General features: G+C 38.7%; 1 protein-coding gene across 7 annotated transcripts in view; it reads right to left on the bottom strand.

The window, feature by feature from the left end:
• The window catches only part of pmfbp1 (polyamine modulated factor 1 binding protein 1), a 263,364-nt gene that overhangs the window by 99,237 nt on the left and 136,926 nt on the right, over window positions 1–27,201 (bottom strand). For 5 of the 7 annotated variants that reach the window (XM_055213102.2, XM_055213135.2, XM_055213142.2 and 2 more), the window contains 3 exons: window positions 22,960–23,010; window positions 17,022–17,105; window positions 15,307–15,453 (listed from right to left, as the gene is read on the bottom strand). In XM_055213102.2, the coding sequence (XP_055069077.2) occupies window positions 15,307–15,453; window positions 17,022–17,105; window positions 22,960–23,010 (282 nt within the window). The remainder of the gene's footprint in view (window positions 1–15,306; window positions 15,454–17,021; window positions 17,106–22,959; window positions 23,011–27,201) is intronic. The other 2 variants (XM_055213127.2, XM_055213152.2) reach the window with 2 other exon arrangements.

Raw genomic sequence — 27,201 nt, 5'->3', positions numbered from 1 at the left:
ATGTAAAAACCACGCGAAAATCATATGTAGACATCAGACAACAAAAAACAAAAATTACAACTTTAGCATTGTCTTCTCTTCTGGTTCTGTTGTGTAGCACATGCACAAGACTAAAGTCACGTGACTGAATGTTTACCAACATCTGACAGAAACCGTTGGTATGTGTTATTTGCCAAAAAAAGTATTGCCATTTTTAAAGACCAAAAACTGCTCACCAGTTTGATGGCAGAATCCATTAAGAGTGCTCAATTACAAAAAACGTGTCACATGAAGCACATAAAGGGGTTTGCACCTGAGCTCTTTACATACTGTACTGGTCACTTCATTGTAAACATCCACCAAAGTTGTGCTTTTATAGTGAGAACTTTGATTTCAAAACTGTAATTTCTCAAGACAGCTCAGAATCCACCTACAGGGCGGCGATAGACGAGAAACAAAGCTTCGTTCCAAGGATGCACGCAGACACGCTCATTCAATCTGACCGTTGGTGGAGGTGACCTTCTTGCAATCAGTCCTGTGGAGCATTTATTTCCCAGCTATAATCAGACTCACTCACTAAGACCTGACCTTTCCTCAGCGGCCCCACAGCCATGGCTATGTATAACTCCAAAATAAAACCCAACCCCCAGGAGAGAGACATCTGCCAGGGCTCAGATCTGTGGCCATGCAGGTTAATGAAAAAGCACGCAAGCACATACACAAACAAACTAGATTTCTGACCAGATGAAATGCATCTTCTATGTAAGATGCACACATCATCAAACCATTTCTTTTGGGGTAAATGCACAGATAATCAGTAGTGTTGCTAGTGTTGTGGACTGAATAAAAAGGGAACCACATGCAATGTCAACTTACTTGACAAGTAAACTTGTGGTACACATACCAATGCAATAGAAATACTGTCTATAACACAATAACATCCATACTCTCTATTAAGATGAAGTTAAAATCACATTCATTTCTCTTCCAAGCATATTTTGCAATGAGAAAAGCTTTCACAACATGAGCTCAAATGTTTAAAGGTGATGAAAAAGTGAAAATGAATGACTTGCAAATGTGAATTTCCTACAAAATACTTACAAAAATACACTTAATGTCTCACTCAATAGTTTTATATAGTACGCTCATCTCATTGGTGATGTGTAATGTGAAGAGTAGTTCATTCGATTAAGGACGTTTAGTTCTGTACCATTGTCAATTTCCAATCGCTTTTGTGTTTGAACCAAATGTAGGTATGTTGTGATTCAATTCGGAGCTGGTTGGCTCGAACACTAAAACTCTTTTTTGAAGTGGGAAAATGAATCACCAAGGCCGTTGGTGTGGGTGGTTACTGGGTTTAATTGGCATTTTCTATGAATACAACTGAACAATGATACCTCAGCAGACATTTGCTGCTTAATAACCTGAAGAGCTTCATTCTCCACCTGCACCTTCTGTAGGTGCTCTTTACCCTCTGAGAGCTAAAAAGAGCAGACAAATAGCAAAAGAAATGAATATGTCAATACATTAATGTTAAAAAGTCTTCAAAGGGTTAATTTTATTCGACATAGAGCAAGTTTTCACTCGCTGGTGGCTGCCATTATTGAGATCACATGACTGACTAAAGAACTACATTAAACTTGTTAACTAATACTGCGTGCACACCGCCAGCAACTGTATCACCAGTGAGTGCGTTTACATGCACGATTATTATGCCGATTATACTTAATAAACTGATAACGTGTGATGATAATGCATAAAATGTTTTTCTTTTATCGGGGAAAGCCCATAAACTGCATAAGCAAAAACTGATCGGTACAGGTAGTTTTTTGCTCAATACCCAGATTTAGTGTTGCATGTAAACACCTTAACCGCCTGAAAGATAAACGTCCCATGCGGAAGTAAGCGCAAAGTAATGCATCAAACCGAACCCAAGTTCGATTGCTCCCCTCTCCACATGCCCCCCATGGACTGTGTTCACATATTATTTTTGCATCCGAACCGCGGTACGCTTGCATCATTAAGCTGCAGCCGGCGCGTACTCATGTTGCTTGGCAACCGGGAACTGTGAGCAGAGAGATGATTTCTGAATGTCTCCGCAAAAATTGACGTCGACGGACAGGCATTTGTCGTCGAAACTACTTTAGTATATTTGCGGCAGACAGACGCAAGTGCGTTTCTGTATTATTTCTTTGAAAACAACACCAAAGGTTTAAAAAAATAAGAACAAAAGTCAAGCAAGCATTATGCATTTTGTTGTCAAGGTAAGTGCACGCACACACACACATCTGTTTTGGTGGGAAGACGCCCTTAATCAGTGTCTTGTGACTAAAACATAGAATAATTTTGAAATATCTCTGCAGCTCTTTTTTGGTAGGCTTAAAAATATTTTGACCTAGCGGGGTTAATTGTAACCCTGTGTTACAACTAACCCCTCAGCACTTACGATAAGAAAACCGCTAACATTAGCGTAATTCTTGCCGTTGTTTTAAATAGACTACACACGAATGATTGCTGACTGCCAACAAAATAAATGTGCCTGTCTTATAAAAAATTGTGCGTCAAAATTTATTTTGTTCATATCTTTAATATTGACTGAATAAGGTCACGTCAAAGATTAAATCGTAATGAAATTAATGGCTAAACTCTCAGAATTTGATTTTGAGATTTTAGTATGGTTTTTAATTACAGACTGGGTCACATATAAAAATGTTTTCTTTGGTCATAATTGTTCTGCTTTTTCTCACATATTTCTATTTGTATCCATTTATAATTGAACTATGGTTAGATGAGCGATGAATAGTGTAGATACCTGTCTATTATAGACAGATATATAAACAATACACACTTCAAATAGACAAAATAGTATTAAAATATTTGCCTGCAAACTTAATTTTTATCAAGTGTTATAACTAACCCGCTGCCTGTTACAATTAACCCCACCTATGGGGGTAAGTTGTAACGTTTGCACTTCTGTCACGTTTGGTGTAATTGTCCATGAATGATAAGTACTAGAAACAAACTTCAAATCTTAATTTGTAGCAGAGATGTGTGTGTGTTGCTTGTGTAAAAATATAATTAATCAAATAAACTAAAAAAAAAAAAAAACTCAAATATTTTTAATGATTTAGCCAAAATCAAAAAGCGTTAGGTTGTGCCCCGCTCTCCCCTATAGCTTTCCAAGACAGATTTCCCGTTGGCTTTTTGAACCACTATATGTACTAGGCGGTGATGTCACTGTCTGCGAGAAACCTGACAAATCTCCAAATCCCATGTAAATGCAGTTTTCTGCATCGCCGGTTTATTGATTTGCATGTAAACGCATGTAAACAGGTTTCTATCAGCAGATTTTTTTTATAGTTATCTGCTAATTCTGTGCATGTACAGTAGACGCATTTATTGTCTTTCAATGTGGACGTTAGGAGGCATTACTAATTCTGGTTGTCCTTGTAACAACTATAAACAAATAAGTAACCATCCTCTCAGTAACTGAACAAAGACGGATGACGTGAACTCCACAGCTTTACTCTCAATGGCCGCGTTTACATGCACCCTAATAATGCGATTATAATGGGATTTTGTCAATACTGCGATTATACTTTACCTCATGTAAACGCAATAATTCGAAAAAAATAATGCGATTAAGCTCAAAATCGCAGTAAGTATAGTCGCATTAAAAGAGGTGGCGTACGCCGTTTATAATCGCAGTATGCGTCCATGTAAACGCTTTAATCGCATTTATACCGCACTAATTAAGTGCACGTGTGTTTTAGTCACGCACCTTAAGCACAAATTCGTTTTAAACTTGACATTAGGAAGTTTTACATGAATTCTGCCAACACGACTCGCTGTCAGCAGTCTGCCTTCATTCAGAAACAGCTCAAATAACACGACAGCAGTGTATAAAAGCTTTAAGGGACATTATAACGATAATTATAACGATAAATATATTAGTGACCACATCATAATGATAATAACTTCATGCTAATTCGCTCAACAAGCGCGGCATTACCTAATATTGGATATTTCTTGTAATAAAAACTTTTTTGCAATTGTTTACATGTCACTGAATGTATGCTGTTGTTGCATTTACACAGCGGGAAACCAGATGTCCTCAACTCGCTGCGTTTCGCGTAACTGAACAATGAATGTAGTAGTTTGTGTAATAATATCTTACCTTTTGGCGTAGTCAGTGTGGTAGAAAAATTTCACAGCAACAACTGCATCAGCTCTGGATACCTGAGGTAATTTTATGTTATAACCTCAGCAATGAATGAGCTTTCTACTGCATTTTAAGTGCGCGTGCACTTCAAGTTCAAATAGATTTGATTGTCTGTCAATTGTTAATCGTTCATCATGTGCCAAAATCGCTATCGCTATAGTTGTTGTGTGAGCTCTGATATTATCTTTAATATAAAAGATTTTTAAAACTATATTTTTATATAATGTGAACGCCCTTTACAGGCACTTTCATATTTATATCTTCATCACGGCACCGGATAATGAATCTATAACAACGTGTTTGTCATTTAACGCAAGTAAATTAAAACAGTGGACCATATGTGAGTTCATCATTTGTGCTCTGCATTGGGCTATGTGTGAATAATCCGAAAATAAAAACTGCATGTAAACCGGAGTGAAGAGGTTAGCTCCAGTCATGTAAACATCTTACTGCGATTAAGACCTTACTCGCATTATTGGAAATAATCGCATTAATGGTGTGCATGTAAACGTGGTCATTGATAGTTGCTCCCGAAAGTCACTAGTCATTTGCAGTGTTGGGAGTAACGCATTACAAAATATAATATATTACAGTAATATATTAGTTTTTGCTGTAACGCAGTAATATAACGCATTACTAATAAAATTTTGGTAATATTTTACTCGTTACAGTCTTAGTAACGAGCGCGTTACAACAATGCATTTCAAAATTAGACTGTGTTATTTTATTTTTTTTATTTTTGACCAATGCGCGCGACCAGCATCCACACATGAAAAAGTTGCGTGTAATAGTTATGGCTGCGTCCCAAACTGCATACTTCTATACTATATAGTGGGCGAAAATCACTACTTCTCGTACTCTTTGCCTACTATATAGTATGGAAATAGGCGGTTTGAGACGCAGCGTATGTCTGTTTCCACGTGCTGTATGCAACATGTTAATTTTTACTTTAACTTTGTATTTGAAATGCGATTTGGACGCGATGCGCGTCAAATATAGACATGTGGAAGTCCGCGGCCGTAAGCATTGACTAAAGTGGTCGCAATCAGGTCCGGTAGCGCCGCACACGCATAATTTTGCGAATAAGAGCACTAAGTAAAAGCAACAAAAAGTTTCTATCGGTCTCCTGTGCTGCTTGAACCTCAGAAGTAAAGAGACTTTTACAAATGTTGCCAGTAAAATCCATATCACACCAGCAATGACAAGGTAAGCTTTGCTATGATTACAGTGCTAGGCTATTCCTATGCTACAGTATCTACAGTTTTAATACAAACAGCAACCTAAACTACAACATAATATTAGTGTAGACTTAACCATGGTTATCTAAATATAATTTAGTACAAACATCACTGTTTAAAGTTTTACCAGCCTTTGTATGGGAGCCTATATTCATTGTTTGGCAAAAGCAGTGTTCCTCTGTTTGTCTGTGCTTTATATGTTAGCCTACATGTAATCCTTATATTGTACTGAAATGAGCTGTATTCCTTGAGGCCTGATCCTCCAATAGCACTTTTTGATAAGTTGTGTCAATCCAGTGCATGCCAGGTTTGTGCTGTGAATCTGAATTAAGAGTGATCACTTAAGAATAGAAATGAAAAGAGGTTGCGTGTCTTGCCATGTTATTAGGCTATAGGTTGCATTATAGTGGGCTCTATTGTGTTTGGTATGTGTACCATAATTTACCAGACTTTTACCAGATCATTTGTCTATGTTTTTGATTCTGACAGTGATTGTTACTGTATTTTGCCATAAATCTTCACTTTGCCTATTCAAAGCTCGAGGGCCAACACATAACTTCTAGATTTATAAGCAGCAACAAACTACATTTTAACATTTTATAATGCCTAGTCATACTTCTGTTCTTTTGATGAAAGTAACTCAAAAGTAATGCAAAAGTAGTGTAACTCATTACAGTTCAGAGACAGTAATATTGTAATGTAACTAATTACTTTCAAATGACAGTAATTTGTAATATATAATGTATTACACTTTGGAAGTAACTTGCCCAACACTGGTCATTTGCATAAAATATAACTTTTCTAAAATGTTCTAAACTTCCTGACGGGAATGGTCACTGTCACTCGTGTTGCCAGAAGTCGCTTCTGTTAAAAGGAAAGAGATCGTGTCGATTCGCCGTTGCTAGTCACTGGTGGTGTGTATGTAGCTTTAAGGGGAGGTCACACTACACTTTCTTCTTTCATTCATACGCATGCAAATGCATCAGAATGAAAACGCACGCCCATGCGAATTTGCTGCATAACAAAGATCAAGTCTGGTGAACTCTGACTTGCGAATTTGTATCAAGTGGAGAAATTTGATAAAGATGGACAAAGCCAAAGAACTTATATTGACGAAGCATTCCCCGCCCATTTGTGCAGTAATGTCCGAAAAATATTTTCATGTTCTAGTGTGACCGGCCCTTTAGATATTTCAATTAACTTTAAACATGTACACACTAACATCCTCAGACTGAGGGATTTTGACAGTGGAAGCGAGCAAGACTACATACTTGCATGATGTGCAACATGATGTGTCAATCAAAACTTTAAGCTGAATGTTTGGTCATTGCCTCTCTGTTAATTGTAGTTTTTTTGTGATTGTTGCGGGCAAAAATCCTCGATTTTGAGGCACGTTTTCTTAAAAAATGCGATGGAATATGCAGGATATTTATGCAATTTATGCAATCGAATTGCGGGAATTTGCGAAAATTGCGGAACTTGCAAAAACTGCGGAAACTTGCAAAAGCTGCAATGATGTTCACGTCACATAATCACGTCACTTCATAACCATTCCCATGGCAATAGAGGACACGGCTGCGCTTTTGGGAAGTAAATGCAACAGGTTTCAACTCTCTGCTAGTATATATGTGACTTTTTGCTACGAAAATGCGGAGATTATGAAATCATGCAAGCCCCGGATATTTTGTGCGCGGAAATATGTAATTAATGCGGCGAAAGTGCCTCGTATTTGGAAAAAATGCAGCCCCGCATAAATATGCGGACTTTGGCTGATTATGCAATATATCGCGCGATCGCACAATCGCGTTTTTCTGGAGGGACTGATAAGTGATCAAGGGCTTACTTCGCAGTCACACTAGACTTTTAGTGTGAACTAGACTTTTCAGGTCTTTTCCAGTTCAAGTTTGGTATATGAAAATAACAGCACTTGTGACAGCAAATGTCATATAGCATGCTAGCATATCTGATTTCTGCCCGTATACACAGGGGTCTGGTGTGACCGTGGTATTAGGCTGCTCAATTTAGGTTTCTGCCATTGGTACATAATTTTGCATGGTAAGAAATGACAAATACTGGAATAAGTCAATTTGTTGCATGATGCTGTATCCACACCAGCTGGTGTCATTAATCTGATATCATGAAGAAACAATTAAAAAAAAAGAATAAAAATAAACACAAAATTAAAATAAAAGTGTCCTGCAGCATTGGCAGGTCCTTTTTAAATTCATGACCTTTGTGCAGCTAACGCAAAGCTCTTCCATTCATCTACAGGAACACAGGGCATCAAAGTGAACTGCTGCTGCAGCATAAAAAGGCAATGAATCTAACTATGGAAGTGTAAGTAAAAGAGGCATCGTGAGATTGTTCTCTGAGCCATCGGTGTAAACCCCCCCCCCCTCAATACGTCTGCCGTGATGCCTAGCGACAGGTGACACAGCCACTGGTGACGGACAGCAATGGCCAGGGCTCTGATTGGTCAATGGTCCTATCCAAAAGGGGAGGGCTTGGAGTCCCACTGCAGCAAACATTAGCTCGCAGCCGCTACCTGCCTGCTAATATACAGTTTGTTGTCATTCTGAGAACACGTTTGATGTAATGCATTAAAATTATGCATGCATTGCACTTTAAAATCATATAAGGGACTATTTTATTTATTTAACAGACAGCTGCAAGGTTATAAAAGTATACTCAGACTTTTTCTTAAGTTTCCTTAAAGACCTTCATTCACTTTATTCACAAGAAACCCAGTAACCTTAAATGCCTCCACTCTGGTTTTAAAATGAACTTGACTGACAATATCAAATTAGCCTTGATTTGCCAAGAACCCAGTCTGCCATAAAAAAAAACAAGAGATTTATAAAAACTCAGTATTTATATGTAAAGTATATGAACATTTCAAATCAAATTCTACCAAAATTAAATGATTACCTATTTTATTACATACTTTATTGTTTATATTCATGTGTTTACACTCATGTGTTTTACTTACTGCTATTTTAATTATACAAGAGAGATGTTGGGAACATACTTAAGTGAGATATACATTAATGGCGCTTTTCCATTGCATAGTACCCCACGGTTTAGTTTAGTTTGGGTCGGGTCAGCTCACCTCACTTTGGCGTGGTTAGCTTTTCCATCGAGTTTGGTATCACTTCGCAGAGGGAGGGATTATAGGCGTGTCGTTACATTTGCGCTGCATACTGCTGTGACATCATACAAGAGCGTCCTTATACATTCCAATACATTTATTTATTTCTCAGTCCGCCACAAAATTAAAATTGGTCACCACAAATAGATTTTTGCACATCGCGTTTATCACTAACGTTACCTCTGTCTCACATGACAGTTTCTGTTCAAACACCCGTGGCATCAGTCGACGGCGCTCCGCTGAGCCTCATTAAAGTTGCATTTAAGAATATAATGCTGACGTGCTCGTCGCGAATGTTCCGCCACAAACTGCAAGTTTGGAAAAAACTGTTATGGTGTCCCTGATTCTCAACCTGTGGATGTTTTTCATCACTAAAAGAGAGTTTGGGAACTTATAGCAAAGCACAGATGACAACATGTTTGCTCGAGACAGCCCAAGCTTATTTGTACAAATACAAATACAAATCGTAATCAATCTGCAAAAAAAAAAACATTTTCATAATAATAATAAAATCATCAAATGATGGATAATTTTCCTAAATGAGTAACTTTACAAAATGATACTGTTTGAAAGACGGAGATGCGCACCTGTCAATCAGCTATTACATAACAGAGCGAGACCAGAGATGAACGTGCTCATAAATGGGAGTAATACGGAATACTTTCTTTACATCTTTGAAAAACTGTAAGAATTTTTCCTTTAAATATCATTTTTGTCATATAAAGTTTTGAGAGATAATAATGTTTTTTTCCACTGCTATTGCTCATTTATTTTAACGTGTTTGGCGCATTTACCTCAGAGTTTATTTCAGTTATTTTGCTGTTTTTCCGGTAATAATAATACAATTTACATGCCAATCCTACTTCCTTGTCCTTTTATTCATTTCATTATGCTGTTATATGTTATATGAAAATCCCATAGTAGGAAATATATAATGTGATACTGCAAAGTTACCCTTCTTATTTTTATTTATTATATAGCCATATGGAGACAAACATTTGCAAATGTGCTGATTTGATCCATTCATGTACTGACCACCGAGCTAGAGATTTTAAACATCCTTAATCCACACTTACTATCAAATAGTCTATTTGCTTGATGGATCAATCCGACCGCATATGCACTCCAATAAACAGGCATTCGGCGGCGCGGCTTTTTACATCAAAGGCCGACAGGCTATGCCTTTTGGGGAGCGCCGTTCAATGATCCCCCAATATTTTTAAAAATCCTAAACATGGTTGGACCTGTCGAACAGGTTGAGCACTTTTATGTTGAGCAAAGAGGGTGGACCAGCGGGAAGCGGCCGCGCATCAAGCCGCCAGACGGGGTTGCTATAACTCGAAATGTATAACTATTTCAGCCTTAAAACACTACCGGCCCACTAGGAAATGTCCCGACTCTCCCGATGGCCACTCACTGGATACACCATAATTTATTTAGATACTGCAATTAAGCTTACATTTCATTTATAAAATGACAATGAAAATAATATAAAATATGAAGAGTTTGGTTGCAAACGCGATAAACGCCATTTTTGAAAAAATGAGTTACTGCCAAAATCAGTATTATATCAGGTCAGTAGTTAAAAGTAAATTCTTAATTTTACGCAAAATCCAATATCCGCCGTGTTATTCTGTCATCTTTTCTTCCTTTTTTCCCAAAATGCGATAAACGGCACTTCTCCTTTTTTACAGAATGCAATAACTCCGCTCCAGAAATTACAGCGCACCGAGTACACGGAGTCCTAGTTTTCCTCATCTACTTTGTACTTCGTGATCAACAAACAAAACAAAATAATACTTTAATTGCATTGATAATTGAATCAATTGACCTGTGATGTTTTTCTGTGACGGGAAAGAAATGTAAGCCATCAACATCTAATAATTTACTCAGGAGACGGTCGCTTGTTCTCCCGACTGCATCAAGCTTCTCATGCTAACACATTGACCCCAGGAGATCTTATGAAAAACTTTCTATTATTTTACTCAAAGTCAACGAAAATCGCGCAGGACCAAAACATTTTACAGCTGATATATATATATATATATAAGATCAGCTGTAAAATGTTTTTGCAAAATTAGGCAGATTAATAGGCAGGCGCATCTGCGGGCACCTAAGCGCTGTTGTAGAACTCGTGACGCTGCCTCTTGCTGCAAGCAGATCGCTCCCGTCTCGTGTGTGTGCAGCCATGCCTTGTTCACAAACAGCTTTACTAAATGATGACAGGATCGCGCGAATTAAGCAGCCAGTACAACAGCGCGACGGGCTTATGTCTCGCCGTGCACTGTGCGTGCAAAGATTAGGCTCATTTCATGTGATTAATGAGTGATGATGAGTTTTGTTTGCGTGACAGAGAGAGAAGACAATATGCTGCCCTCCAAACTGAATGTCAGAATGGGAAAGAAAGGTGATTTAAGCAATTTTGGCGTTGCATGGTTGTCGGTGCCAGACGGGCCGGTCTGAGTATCTGCTCAGTTACTGGGATTTTCACGCACAACCATTTCTAGGGTTTACAAAGAATGATGTGAAAAGGGAAAAACATCCAGTATGTGGCAGTCCTGTGGGAAAAAATGCCTTGTTGATGCTAGAGGTCAGAGGAGAATGGGCCGACTGATTCAAGCTTATAGAAAAGCAACTTTGACTGAAATAACCACTCGTTACAACCGAGGTATGCAGCAAAGCATTTGTGAAGCCACAACACGCACAACCTTGAGGTGGATGTGCTACAACAGCAGAAGACCCCACCGGGTACCACTCATCTCCACTACAAATAGGAAAAAGAGGCTACAATTTGCACGAGCTCACCAAAATTGGACAGTTGAAAAAATTGTTGCCTGGTCTGATTAGTCTCGATTTCTTTTGAGACTTTCAGATGGTAGAGTCAGAATTTGGCATAAACAGAATGAGAACATGGATCCATCATGCCTTGTTACCACTGTGCAGGCTGCTGGAGGTGGTGTAATGGTGTGGGGGATGTTTACATGGCACATTTTAGGCCCCTTAGTGCCAACTGGGCATCATTTAAATGCCACAGCCTACCTGAGCATTGTTTCTGACCATGTCCATCCCTTTATGACCACCATGTACCCATCCTCTGATGGTTACTTCCAGCAGGATAATGCACCATGTCACAAAGCTCAAATAATTTCAAATTGGTTTCTTGAACATGACAATGAGTTCACTGAACTAAAATGGCCCCCACAGTCACCAGATCTAAATACAATAGAGCATCATTGGGAACGGGAGCTTCATGCCCTGGATGTGCATCCCACAAATCTCCATCAACTGCAAGATGCTCAATATGGGCCAACATTTCTAAAGAATGCTTTCAGCACCTTGTTGAATCAATGGCACATAGAATTAAGGCAGTTCTGAAGGCGAAAGAGGGTCCAACACAGTATTATTATGGTGTTCCTAATAATCCTTTAGGTGAGTGTATATGTGTTTTTTATGAAGTAATTAATTTAATTCAGGCAAAAAAACGACATTCTTTTAAGGCACAAGTTTGTCCCTGTCGTTTTCCTCGCTCCTCTCTACTCCTGCCATATTTTTTTCCGCTCTCTGCTTTGAGCCGCTAGGATCACCTTTGCGCCTGCGGTCTAGCGAATAGTGTAACAGTATAAGACCTAAATGGTGGTTATTTAGTAAGGCCCATTCTGATTGGTCTAATTTGGACAATCTAATGCTGGGTACACACCAAAAGATAATCGGCCTGATTTTCGGCCGATTTCCCCCTCTTCCGACAATCCTAGCTATGTCCTGATTATTTTGATGGTTTTATCAGATTTTCCCTTGGTGTGAGGTGTGTTAAGAGTGTCCGAACCTGATCGGAAGAACATTGGAGCCGCCCCCCCACGAATCGTAAAATATTAAACATGTTTAATATTTATGATCAGAAATCCTGATGTGGAACCCAGAGGACAAACGCGTGCACACTCTTCAGATTATCACGTGAAAAGAAACAATACCCAATCAGAAAACGAGATGATGGAAGACAGAAGCAGTCATGGCGCAGCACACAGTGAAGTTGATGCTAAGTGAACTTCTACAGACCATGTTCCCGCTGTCTCCATTGATTTTTTTGTGAAAATCATTCCAAACACTATCACTGAAATTTCTTCCTGCATACTGTCCCTGCCATGCTTATTCTTAAGTCTCACTAGATTTTTCCAAATTTCCTGGGTTCACAGTCGAGACTCTGGTTGAAAATCTGTTTGTGCGTGGTGTGCTTTCTTTGACACATTATGGCACACCACACACTATAGGTGCAAAACGGTTAAATCTAGGATTTTTTTTTTTTTGGATATAACATTTTGAAAATCTTATAAGATGTAAAAAATCTTTTGGTGTGTACCCAGCATAAGGAAGCAACACACACATGATAGACATGTAAAATAAATAATAAATAAAGTTGTCACAACTCCCTGTGATATTGATATTGCATATCGTCGCTGTCCGATGAAACTCACGTATGTCCATTTTGCCGATTTTGAGATTTTTCGACAGATTGAATGTCTAGGTTCATTTCCATATACAGTATGCGTCACATACCTAAATAGCCAATGAAAACTTGTGAAATCATGTCATCTGATTTTCACGTACCCGTTTGGTGTCAAAGCTGTCAATCACGCCGCATATCTTCCGCCTGTGAAGCATCTCGCCGGTCTCGTAAAGTTTCATCGAACCTATGCACTGGATATAGCCGATTAAACATGACAATGACTTCCCTCGAGGTAAACGTTTCCCCCGGACGCCAGACTAACATCTAGGAGTTACTTAATTACGGTAGGACTGTGCAAACAAAGTATCTGTCTAGCATTGGTGATATTTACGCTGGGGATTTCCCCACCATTTTTTGAAAGCATTTGGTTAAAATGTTCTGAAAAATCAAGCGATGCTTAAGACTGGTTTTGTGGTCTAGTGTCACATACGTTGCGTTGTATGCTTATGGTGTGTTTTCTTGTACATATGTAATGAAATTCATTGTAATCATTTATTAAACGCGCTGCTGTTTTCTACGGTATGGTGCTTTGGCATTGTTCGGTTGAGCTGGTGTTACAGGGACTGTTATGTGTGATGTGTGCATTCGACATTGTTGAGGGTTTATAAATGTATGCTGAGTATTTTCTTGTTGTTGACTGGCCTACGCTATGCCCATTTTTGATGCGCGTTATTCAATATTTTTCCCGTCCTGCAGTAATGTTTTTATCTGATCTTTTGTCCCCACCACTTTTCAACACAAACTGACGCCCCTGTTGTGTAGCATTACCATGTCAGTGTATTGATTTATTGTCCCTTAATGGTTTGCAAGAGACATTTAATACACTTATACTTAGTTAAATACGCTTACTTTATTTAATATTAAGACGTAGGCTATTTAATGAACTGAGCGTATTCATCTGTCAATACGAAACGCGACTTGGCCATTCTAATTAATCATCGGAAGAACGCGTATCGATCAAAGTTACAGTAAAATATGCACGCATGTCCATTTAAACTCAATTTTGGTCAAATGTGGATTATATCATGACACTGGCAAGAATATGGTTACATGTAAATATGCCGTACCAAGTATGACAACGCTACATTCAACTGCTTTTGATATACGGTGTTTTTTTCACTTTCTGAAAAGTAACCAATTTGGACATACGTGAGTTTCATCAGGCAGCGACGATATACTGTTATAACGATAGCAATATATTTCCAATATACTGTGCATCCATATTGTGTTCCTTTTCATAAATTGCGTCATCAAAGATGATCAATCAGGTGGTGACCTTAACCTTAACCATAAAGGTTTGTTATCTTTAGGTTCGCGGATAAAATGTGTGTATGAATGCTAAGCAAACCAGGACTTAATAAATTGCTTTCTTTTTTTGGTCCGGACCAAAGGAAACAAAAGTACTGATTCCAAACTACAAGTATGAAAATGCCTCTCTCTCCAAATAAAAAATGCCACATCTGAGGTATCTTTAACTTTAGAAAGCAAGGAAGAGACCTATTTGAATTAAAACAGACCCCTTAGTAATATGGCATGTTTTTCTTTTCGACCTTCAGAAGAGATCTCAGCAATACCATGCTCTGATTTCTCATGATACCAAAGTTTGCAATCAAAACACAATTACATTTTTATGCAGTCATTTAGCAGACGCTTTTATCCAAAGCAAATTACAAATTTTAAGATCAAATTATTTGAGCTATGCTATACCAGATTAACTTTACAGCTATACTCTTATAACTAACCTTTTAAACAACCATAACTGAGAAACACCTGATAGAAGGTAGAAGCCACTGAGCAATAAAAAGAATTATTGATCATCAGTGTTTCAAACAGCGGTCACAGTAGCATCTGTATCTTACAAGGTAATTATTATAATATATACAGTACGCAGCACCATAACAGAGCAAAATAGATGATTTCATTTCAAAGCCTTCAAAAAAACAACAACGGTGCTCGTAAAACCTATGTGTGCAACAATACAAGCCAATTCATCATAATAACACCCATTATTCCTCTTATTCATAATGGTGTTTCTTAGAACAAGAGAAAAAAATACATAAAAAACAGGAAATGCATGGATGATTCAAGATCAAAGCTTTGAACAAAGACTTGGAGATTGACAGAGAGAGAGAGAGAGAAAGAAAGAAAGAGAGAGCGGGGAGAGAGAATAGAGAGAGACAGGGCCCATGCAGCCTAGGCCTGGTTGTGAAGCTTTTACCTGAGCCTGTAGCTTCTGGTCTTGCTGCTTGGCATCTTGTAGCTCCTTGTGTAGCTGTTGGTTGCGGTTGCGTTCACGTTGGAGCTCTTGCTGGCTTTCCTGCAGCTCTCTCTGCAAACCCCACAGTCTCTGCTCCTGGACGTCCAGCTATCCAACCACAATAGAGGGCAGGGCGCAGAGGAAGAGAAAATCAATCCACTACAAAGAGTCTCTTTCTCCGCTCGCCTGGACTGAAGCTCCAGCCCTTAGTAACCAGCCTTCGTCTGGCCCTTATCACATCCACACCGAGCAGAGAAACTCTAGCACCATTCACATCCACCCTGACACTCCAGACAGGCTAGAACAGCCCTGCGCTGAATGCAGAAACAAAAATCAATGCTTCTTAACCAAATGCGAAATCGCAGCTCATTGTTCGACTGAAAACGTAAAGCGCCGTTCAGAGAACGATCTATACTTCCGCTGATGGATCTTCGTGATAATGTTTTTTCCTCATTATTCTCACCAAGCAGTCTGTGATACTAATTGCATGACAATAATCTATTGGTTACTTTTCAAATCGGTAAAGCGAGGCCCACCACTACTTATCGAAAAAAAATAATTATTGTTATAATTAGCATAATATCGTCACCTGCTAGAGAGGGGTGGGTGAGCAATGGTTTGGCAGACCCATGGTTCCGGTCCAGTCTGACATGATCAAGCGTCCTCTTTTGCATTTCAAATCGTGGCACGATGACAGCTACGTATCCAAAATGGAGGCCCGGGACTCTTCGCAGACGATCAATTAATCAGCCGCACTCATTAAAGGCCTGAGAGTAATCCACAAATTCGCCTAAGTCACCTAAATCAAGCAGTCGCCCCACGCCATTGATTGTGGTCTGGTGACAAACACGTCAAACCGCCTTGTCTTTCCATTCATCTGTTGGTTAAGCAAGTGCTCAAATTCCTTGTAGATTCTGGACTAAAAAGAAGAGGTATGGGAGAATCGCTCCCCTTTAATCCTAAAAACCCAGCTCATCCTTTTGCTCTGCTTTTCGGTGTGTGATTCAAGCCGATAACCCTGCTCTTTCTTTTCCTTACAATTGCTCTCTCTCTCCATTCTCCCCTCCTAAACTGATCAATACTTCATTTAAATCATGACATTAGCACACCACAACTCTAAAAAGCAGAAAGAAATACCAAAACGCTTCTTGTGGCAACTGGAAGGTATGAAAATGGATCACACGTTTGATTTGTGACCATAATTGTTCGATTTTTTTTACGTAAAACAATGAAATGTATGTGACGCTCAGGACCGGCATCATTGTTGTGATTGGAGCTCCCAAGCCTGACTGATCAATATCGCATTTGAATCCTTAGAAAGGGGGAAGAGACATACCAAGCCTGGACTTAAATTAAATGCAAATAGCGCTGCCGTAATCAACGTGCACATGCCGCTGAAACAAATCCAAAATTAAATAAAAATCTGTATGTAGCTAGGATACGCATTGGTAAACGATCATGATAAATTCAACCCCATTTGTTTATTCATGCAAAATGCCAGCAGCATAATCAGAGAGCTATGCAAACACTCCCCACTTAAAGGGACGCTAACTATCGACGCGGGAGGGGTGTGGGAGGACGAAGAAGGAAAACAGTAATTTCCTATCGCGGATCTGCATAACGGCGCGCGAGGGCGAGGCGTATCTGCCTAATGGTCATTAGCGGAGCTTATTTACCTGAACGCTCTGGGTGTCACGGGCCTGATGAGAGAGGAGCAGATCTTGCTGGAGTCTTTGGATATTCGCGTCCCGACGTGACAACTGCAGATCGGGTTTTCCCATTCCAAACGTGGACGCATGGCGTAGAAGAAGGAATGGAGGGCGTGAGATGTTTTTTTTGAGAGAAAAGAGAGAGGTGGAGTGAGAGAGAATCACTTCAGAAACATGCACTTACATATCCACAGTACCAATGTCAACCAATGAGCAATTAGGCAGACAAAAAGTTATTGATCGGTAATCGAGGGTCTTTTTTCACAGACTAACTAGGCTGATTGAGTATGTGTAATGGCTGGAGATGCAGTAAGGATAAAGAGAAGGTGGGGTGAGGGTTCGGAGAGGCAACTCCCTCTTTCTCTATACGGGCCTGGAGCACTGAAGAAGGGTCTGGGCATTTAGCCTCATATTGATCTGGATGCTAAATACCTCCCTAATATATGCACTGAATCTATAGACAACACAACTGTCGATATACTACACTGTCAAATGTGTGTGTAAAACTACAATTACTCATAGTATGGAAAGGGAACCATGGAAAACTATGGAACTGGTGTAACACAACAGCAAGCAACACTAATCGAAAGGGTGGAAACAAAAACCACAGCTAGAAAAGTAGAGACGTCTTTTTTAACTACTGTATTATAAACGTATAACTAACTTTATGGCAAGAGATGCAGCCATTGAACATGGTTAAAAAAACTTAAAAGCAAATTTTAAACAGGCAGTAACTTGTTCATATGGACAACAAATTGTGTTTTTCTGTAATTATGCAAAGCTCTTTTTGTTGTGTACAGAGACACTTTAATAAATATAATTATACGGGCTGCAAGATATATCAAAATTTTTGAAATATTACAGATGTGCATATTGCAGTACTGTACTATAGTCAAAGTTTTAGGCCAATGCGTATAGCAGAGACTGGCCAGACAGTGTTTATGTTTACATGAACAAAATTTTGTCAATCCGACTGAATTTAATCCGATTGCAAGATACGAAAATACGGTTTACATGTACCCTAAACATTGCAATCTGATTAAAATGTTCACTTACATGTACACTCTACCTAATGCAAACCAAGCGTCTGCACAGGCGCACACCCAGGGTTGCCAGATTTGCGTATCAAAACCAGCCCAATGGACATTCAAAACTTTCCCAAAGGCATCCTAAAGACTATTCAGGGCCCAAATACCAATAACTAATCAACAAAACCTTCCATTTTTAAAGGTGACATAGAATGATTGAACGGAGTATTTATCCTCGTTCTGTGATGTGACATGTAGACAAAAATTTTTTTGTTTGGGTCTGTAATGCCTTAGAAGCTTCCTAAAATCCTAAAATCAGATAGCTCTATTAGGGTGGGGGATTTTAAACAAGTGGTTTTGCACCTATTTGGCTCCCTCTACTGGCTTAACTTGCAATCTCATTACTGATTGGCTGACTTTGCTGCCACTCAAAAAATGTAGCCAATTATTTTAAAGTGGAGGGGCAGTTAGATGCCTGTGATGTCATAAGCATCAGTTTTTCAGATTGGGCTGTTTTCTGGCTGACATTTCTAAAAGAGGAATTTCTATGAGACTGAGATGTTTAGCACTTTTTGCATTTTTGTGAATGTGGGTAGACTACCATTATTCAACAAAGACAAGGTAAAAATGTTTTTTCATTCTCTGTCCCCTTTAACCCGCTGAAAAAATATCGACTCGCGGAAACAGTTTAAACAGTGGCGGTTCTAGACAAATTTCACTAGGGGGGCCAAGGAGGGGCCAGTGTTTTACCAGAGGGGCACATTAAAAAATTGGCAAGAAATTATATTTAAAGATTATAGGGGTGGTTACAGGAATTAGTTTAAGATAGGACTAGGCCTTAGTTTAATAAGGAAATATAACTTGTTTTAACAAACATGCCTTACTAAATACATCACGTGTGCCTTTTGAAGCAAAACAAAGGGCAATGGTATATTGTAAGATATGGCATTGCAAGTTGTTTTCAGTTTGGACAGCTCTTACATTTATTTTAGACTAGGACTAGTCTAATCCCTTTCCGGGAAACTGCCCCGTAAACGTTATTTTACTTTACAATCATATAAATATGTATTTAATACAAGAGTGAGTGCAGGTGCAAAAGGGGAGCTGGGCTCTTTTCTAAAGCCCCCCAACCGAAAAGCATGCGAGCCTACTCAATAAACTTTATGAAATGCAAACTTTTATAAAAACAAACGTTTGTTTTAGTTTACTTATAAACACACATTGCTAGACATAGGGACCACAATCTAATCAATATTTAAAATAATATGTATTTTAAACTGTAAACATTTTTATATGTAACATTTAATTATATTCCTCCAATTTTATGCACGTATATGTAAGAGCATAATTACAGCGCATTTTACAATGTGTAAACTTTAAAAAGTTAGCGAGATGTTGGTTTTGCCGGTTGTTGATGAGTAACAGCTGTGAATGATCACAACGCGCCTCAGCAGCCACGTCACGGGAGAACAAGTGAACAGTGTCCCAATGTCAAGAGAGCTAGAGTCCTTACCAGTGCCCAAACCTGCATATACATTCTCAACATCGGGAGATTGTGAACGAATTGAGACACTCGCCGAGCAGCACCCGCAGCCAGCTACAGTGGTTGGGTGCGCCGCTTTAATCTGCCCGTGAAGATCGTTGCGTCGCATTAGTTCCGCTTTTCGCGCTCGCGTGTAAATTCAAAATAAATGCATACTTTTTTATTTGGTCGGCACGGGGTGGCCAGGGACATGTCTACAGAGGCACGGGCCACCCTTGGCCTCCGTGTAGAACCGCCACTGTTAAGGGGTGCTTTCCCGGACAGAGATTAACAGAAAAATTCTCCCGCAAGTGACCTACCATATTTCGTTGAACGCCAAGGTCCTAAAGTACTGTGCAAATCGGCATCTCTGTAATTTGGCTAAGATTTGGCAGGTTCACATATTGTTTTTCAAGCTCTTTACCTGTGCTGTTTTTTATCTTTTTTTGTCTGTTTCTGCGCAGCCAGACATACTGTACATACTGTACAGAGACGGATCCCTCCGCTTTCCATGTGCAGCTTGAGGGATAACAAACCAGCGCCCCTTTGCTTGTTGCTCGTTATATTTTTCAGCTTTTAAACATCTAATCAGTATCTCCTTGTCCGTATTTCATGATTAATATTCATAATTTGCATATTCTTAATTAAACGAGATCTCTGAGGCAGAGCTGTCAGTCCTCTTTTTTTGTCGGTGTTCAGATTTGGGCTACCTTTAAACTCAGTGGCGGTTCTACACGGAGGCCAAGGGTGGCCCGTGCCTCTGTAGACATGTCCCTGGCCACCCCGTGCTGACCAAATAAAAAAGTATACATTTATTTTGATTTTACACGCGAGCGCCAAAAGCGGAACTAATGAGACGCAACGTTCTTCACAGGCAAATTAAAGCGCCGCACCCAACCACTGTAGCTGGCTGCGGGTGATGCTCGGCGAGTGTCTCAATTCGTTCACAATCTCCCGATGTTGAGAATGTATATGCAGGTTCGGGCACTGGTAAGGACTCTAGCTCACTTGACATTGGGACACTGTTCACTTGTTCTCCCGTGACGTGGCTGCTGAGGCGCATTGTGATCATTCACAGCTGTTACTCATCAACAACCGGCAAAACCAACATCTCGCTAACTTTTTTAAGTTTACACATTGTACAAAGCGCTGTAATTATGCTCTTACATATACGTGCATAAAATTGGAGGAATATAATTAAATGTTACATATAAAAATGTTTACAGTTTAAAATAAATATGATTTTAAATATTGATTAGATTGTGGTCCCTAACTGTCTAGCAATGTGTGTTTATAAGTAAACTAAAACAAACGTTTGTCTTTATAAAAGTTTGCATTTCATAAAGTTTATTGAGTAGGCTCGCATGCTTTTCGGTTGGGGGGCTTTAGAAAAGAGCCCAGCTCCCCTTTTGCACCTGCACTCACTCTTGTATTAAATACATATTTATATGATTGTAAAGTAAAATAACGTTTACGGGGCAGTTTCCTGGAAAGGGATTAGACTAGTCCTAGTCTAAAATAAATGTAAGAGCTGTCCAAACTGAAAACAACTTGCAAAGCCATATCTTACAATATACCATTGCCCTTTGTTTTGCTTCAAAAGGCACACGTGATGTATTTAGTAAGGCATGTTTGTTAAAACAAGTTATATTTCCTTATTAAACTAAGGCCTAGTCCTATCTTAAACTAATTCCTGTAACCACCCCTATAATCTTTAAATATAATTTCTTGCCAATTTTTTTATGTGCCCCTCTGGTAAAACAATGGCCCCTCCTTGGCCCCCCTAGTGAAATTTGTCTAGAACCGCCACTGCCCCTTAATGAACCACAAACAGTGCATTCGTCTTAAATTAAGGGGAAAATGCAGAGTTTATTTGAGGGGGAACCGTGCTAAACTGTAAAACCGCCAGAATCCTAAAAAAATCTGCTATACACTCACCAAAAGGATTATTAGGAACACCTGTTCAATTTCTCCTTAATGTAATGGTGTAATGGTGTGGGGGGTGTTTTCTTGGCACACTTTAGTCCCTTTAGTGCCAATTGAGCATCGTTTAAATGACACGGCCTACCTGAGCATTGTTTCTGACCATGTCCATCCCTTTATGACCATCATGTACTCATCCTCTGATGGCTACTTCCAGCAGGATAATGTCACAAAGCTCGAATAATTTTAAATTGGTTTCTTGAACATGACAATGAGTTCACTGTACTAAAATGGCCCCCCAGTCACCAGATCTCAACCTAATAGAGCATCTTTGGGATGTGGTGGAACGGGAGCTTCGTGCCCGGGATGTGCATCCCACAAATTCCATCAACTGCAAGATGCTCAATATGGGCCAACATTTCTAAAGAATGCTTTCAGCGCCTTCTTGAATAAATGCCACGTAGAATTAAGGCAGTTCTGAAGGCAAAAGAGCGTCAAACACAGTATTAGTATGGTGTTCCTAATAATCCTTTAGGTGAGTGTAGATTTTTGGTTAAACCACCCAGCACTAGTTGTAATATAGTTATAACATACCTAACTATATTATGAAGTGGTGTATAAAAACCTTACATAAAGAACTGTATTGTTTTTATTACCTTAAAATGAGCCGTTTAAATCTACATACACTGTGGGTCCCCTTACATGAAAATGACCATCATGTTTCATCCCTTCCTTTTCTCAGACTATGACATTTTTGTCTTATGGCAGCTACCGTAGCTGCTCATTGCGTTTCGAAATTGAGGTTGATTGCAATTCGCAATCTCACCGCTAGGCACATTACACCTTTAAAGGCGGGGTGCATGATTGAGTGTTGAAAAACACTTTAAAAAAGGTAGTCGGGCTGACTACCAAAACACACTTGTAGCCAATCAGCAATAAGGGGCGTGTCTACTAACCAACATCATTGCCTGAGTTGCGTATGTGTGGGGTGGGTCTATCAAAAGGAGGTCCAGATTCTATTGGGGTAGGGGCGTGTTTGTTTGGGTGTTTTCAAATGTCAACATTGGCTTTGAGAGATCATGCCCCTCGCCTTTAAAGGGATAGTTCACCCAAAAATAGAAAATTCTGTCATAATTTACTCACCTTCAAGTTGATCTTAATCTGTATGAGTTTCTTTATTTGTTTAGGCACAAAATAAGATATTTTGATAAATGACTGAAAGTGCACAGTTGACGGTACCCATCGACTTCCATAATATTTCTTTATCCTATTATAAATGGGTAGCCTACCGCGTGTTTACAATCACTTATAAAAATATTGTGTTCAACAGAATAAAGAAACTCATACAGGGTTAAACAATATGAGGGTGAGTAAATGATGACAGCATTTTCTTTTTTAGGAAAATATTTCTTATTAAAGAATCCGTCTGTACCTCCGTCTTCAACAACTCTGTTCCTCTGAGGGCTTTGAGATCAGTGGACATCTATAAAGAAAAAAACAATACATCTAGTCAAACTATGTGCTCATCTTACGCTGTGTACTTTATATACAGTATACAGATTATTGCAGCGCATTTTATTCCTCACAGGAATTGCAGGAGAAACCTCTGAAATAAAATTGACTTAAAACAGGCAACATGGGACAGTAAACGTGGAAACAAAGAGAACAAACTCAATAAAATAAAATAACAGCCCTCCTCCTAAACTACATGTGATTGAAAAACATCTCCTAAAGATCCACTTTGGTTTTCAGAAAGTGAAAGGGTTCTGGTGAGGATGACGACACCCGATCTCTTTCTCCATCCTCGTACTGACCCCTTCCTCGGTAATGTCTCAAGAGAACAGTTAGTTAACACAGATTGCCTACAAACCTGCTCACAATGACAAGAATGGCCTCGGCCAGCTCCACTTCAACACAATCAATTATTTCCTCACCACCCATGGCCAAGAACATCCTTAAAGCTCACAATCTACACCAGAGAAGCACTCTATTAGGGGGGTAAGGAAAAGACATTAGAAACCCTGCTTTTCTTATTGGTGGGAAGAAAGAATAGATAAAAGAAAAGAAAGGCTTTGTGTTTTTTACAAGGCTGTTTTCTGCATAGCTTCATATCTCTGTGAATCTATCCATCCCTGTGTTTTTGAAAATCAATGGCAATATTTCTAAAGAAAGACACATATGATAATAAAGAAACTGTAAGCCTCAGAGGTGATTGCTCATTCAGAGCTGCTTCAAACACCCCTGCATTAGAAGGACACCTAAAATATTCGGACTTTTCACGTCACTCCAGACTAAATCCCTAGCAACCACCATAGCAACACACCTCCACTTGGACGTGAAATGCATTGCAAGTTCCCCCCTGCCACCGGTGAAGGAAAGAGAGAATGAGGAAGGAGGGTGCAAGGGAGAGAAAAACAGCAGCATTACAGAATAAAGCATTATTAGGAGGAGAAAAAGAAATCAGGACTTTATTCATATCAATAGCGGCAAAATGAAACCGCTGGGTGAGGGACTGGAAAACATTAAATGCGGCTGTTTTGTTTTATTTGTTACATTCAACATGATTCTCTATTTCTGAATGCAAGGTATGCACTGTGTTCAATCTGGTGTAGCCAACTGCATCACATTTAAAAAGCCAATGAGGTGCTAAAAAAAATTCATACCCTGCTGAAAATATAGTCAGTGTGGATAAAGGTCTCCAGCATGGGTTGTTTGTATGTCACTCCACCAGGCTTCTTAACTAGCTTCACCAGAATTTAAAAAAAAAAAATATATATATATATATATATATATTGCTGGTCTGTCTGCTACACAACAAGAAACTCTGAATGCTATATTTTACAACACATGTAGAAACCAATATGGCAAGGGCTTAAAAAGCACTTTTTCTGTTTAATATTAATTATACTACACTCTAAAAAACAAACGGTGCTATATAGCACCAAAACAGTTGCTTTGGATCGTAACGATAGAAGAACCATTTTTAGTGCCATATAGCACCGGTGAAGAACCAGTGAAGCACCAGTGAAGCACCTGTGTAGAACCATATAGTGCTATGTAGAACCATATGTGGTGCTATATGGCCCCTATATGGTTCTACACTGGTGCTTCACTGGTGCTTCACTGGTTCTTCACCGGTGCTATATGGCACTAAAATGGTTCCTTTATCGTTACGATCCAAAGCAATTGTTTTGGTGCTATATAGCACCGTTTGTTATTTTAGAGTGTACTGATAATTTTCTAATATGATAATTAAAAAAATATCTGAATTTAAACAAAAGAAAAAATACATATCATCATCATCATCATGTTGGCATTATGAGTGCCGACACATAATGATAAAACAGTTAATCTCCCAAATAGAATACCCAAAAATAATAATTATGTCATTATTTACTCATCCTCAGGTTTTTCCAATCTGTATAATCGTCTATTTTCTGCTGAACATAAAGTAGGATATTTGTAATCAACAGTGTTGGGGAAGCTACTTTGAAACTTTAGTTAGATAAGCTACAAGCTACATATCAGTAAAATTAGTTAAACTACAGCCAACCTACCCATCTGAAAAAGTAGTTAGCTACACTACAAGTTACTATTAAAAAGTAGCTAGCTACAATAAAACTGCTTAGATTTTTTTTTACAATTGCATTATATTTAATATAATTTATTAATGAAGAATGTTTAAAGAAAAGGGTTTGGGGTTTGAAACAATGTAAGGTCTGCAAAATTGCCAATGAATAGGCATAAAAAAAGAAAAAATAGAAAGCAGAAAAACATTTTAAATGACTTCATTTCAGCTTTTTATAATAATAATTATGATTACATTATTAAAGGAAATCACCACCATTTTTCAATATTTTACTATGTTCTTACCTCAACTTAGACAAATTAATACAAACCTATCTTTTTTCAATTCGTGCACTTAATCTTTGCACACCGCGTCGTGAATGTGTTAGCATTTAGCCTAGATCCATTAATTCCTTAGGATCCAAACAGGGATGAATTTAGAAGCCAGCAAATACTTTAAATTTTCCCTATTTAAAGACTGTAGACAGCAATGGTAATCAAGCAGGATGCAGGAGCACCATTGACTTCTATATAGGAAGAAAAAATTCAATGGTGCTCAAAAACTGTTCAACATTGCTTAAAATATCTTTGTATTTAGCGGAAGGAAGACATTTTTACAAGTTTGTATAATAGATTGATGGTGAGTAGACAATCACAGTTATTTCCGATTTGGGTAAACTATCCCTTAAAGGGTCAACCTTCGCTCCTTGAATTTGAATTTCAGATATATAATATTTATTATCGCCACCGATAGTTAATTGGTGCACTGTAAAAAATCCAATTAATGAAATGTTGGAAGGGCAAAAATATATAAGTTAAACCAATTTTCTTGTTTGGGCTTAGTTGAGTAGACATATTATTTTAAGTCTAGATAAATCTGTGTTTAAAACATTAAGTGAATGGTTATTTCCAAATTCAGTCAACATTCAGAATGGCTATGTTGACTGAACTAATTAAGACAAATCTGGTCAATATGTGGACTTATGACAGCTATGTTTCCTGACAACAATGCTCATAATATTACTGTTATTTGGTAACAAAATGTAATTTTAAGAGTTGTTCAGGCGTGAATGTATGTGCTTTAAGTTTAAATATGCGGTCGGTTAATATAGATAGCGTCTATTTAAAAATGTGCTCGGACACTTTCGGAGTCGGACGGAGAAGAGCTCCAGATGAGCTCCAGAAAATCACAGACACTTAAGCGCTCACACCCCGCCCAGCGCAGCCTCGACTCGGGAAGCCCATCAGAAATCGACTGCTGGCTCTGATATCTCTGTGGCGTTGAAACATGCGATTTAATTCATTTTAATTTCTTATACTTAATAATAAAAGGGTTATGTTTTAAATCATATTTTAGGATTGCACTTAAATGATATCGCTGTTGAATGATATTTCATATCTTTCACATTTGTTATAACTGGGCTGCGTACTGCCTGCGAATTTGAACTTCAGAGCTGAAGGAGCGAGTGGAGAAATAGTCCCAATATCATAACAATCTTAAAACTTCTAAATATACCCGTGTGTGTACCCGTGTGCGTGCGTGTGTGCGCGCGCGTGCGCATGTATGTATGTATGTATGCGCGTGCGTCTGTGTATTTTGAATTTAAAATTTTTTAACTCGGAAGGATCTGGATCACAGGTCATTTCATCTGAGATCAATCCGCACGCAACAGCTGGAATCACTTACTGTTTCACACAAGGAAGGACACACAAGTCAGCCGTTTCCTGAAGTTCACGTCAGGTAAGTGTTTGTAATTAAATGTTAATTTTAGAATATATTAATTGGCAAAGACGCAAATACTCGACGTTTTTGTAATTATATTTTTGTAAAGATATACTAGAAGTGTGTTATGTTATGTGACCGAAGTAAAGTGGAGCTATTTTAGTTAAGATAAAAAGCCTGGATATAGGGTTGGTTTACCGGACAGAGTTTAGAACTCGGTCTTTATTATAATTGGGACATTTTTACAAACAAACCTTATATAATACAAGACTGGCGTGCATTTTGAGACAAAACAATAGCACTCATATGTTAAGAGATGTCAGTAAGTTATTTTAGTCAGTGAAAAGCCCTGTCCGAGAAAACCGCCCAATAGTGTTTAATGTG

The sequence above is a fragment of the Misgurnus anguillicaudatus genome, chromosome 21 (genome assembly GCF_027580225.2).
Source record: "Misgurnus anguillicaudatus chromosome 21, ASM2758022v2, whole genome shotgun sequence".
Lineage (NCBI taxonomy): Eukaryota > Metazoa > Chordata > Actinopteri > Cypriniformes > Cobitidae > Misgurnus > Misgurnus anguillicaudatus.
Note: the sequence above shows the minus strand (reverse complement) of the source record. Positions and strands in the feature narration are given on the sequence as shown.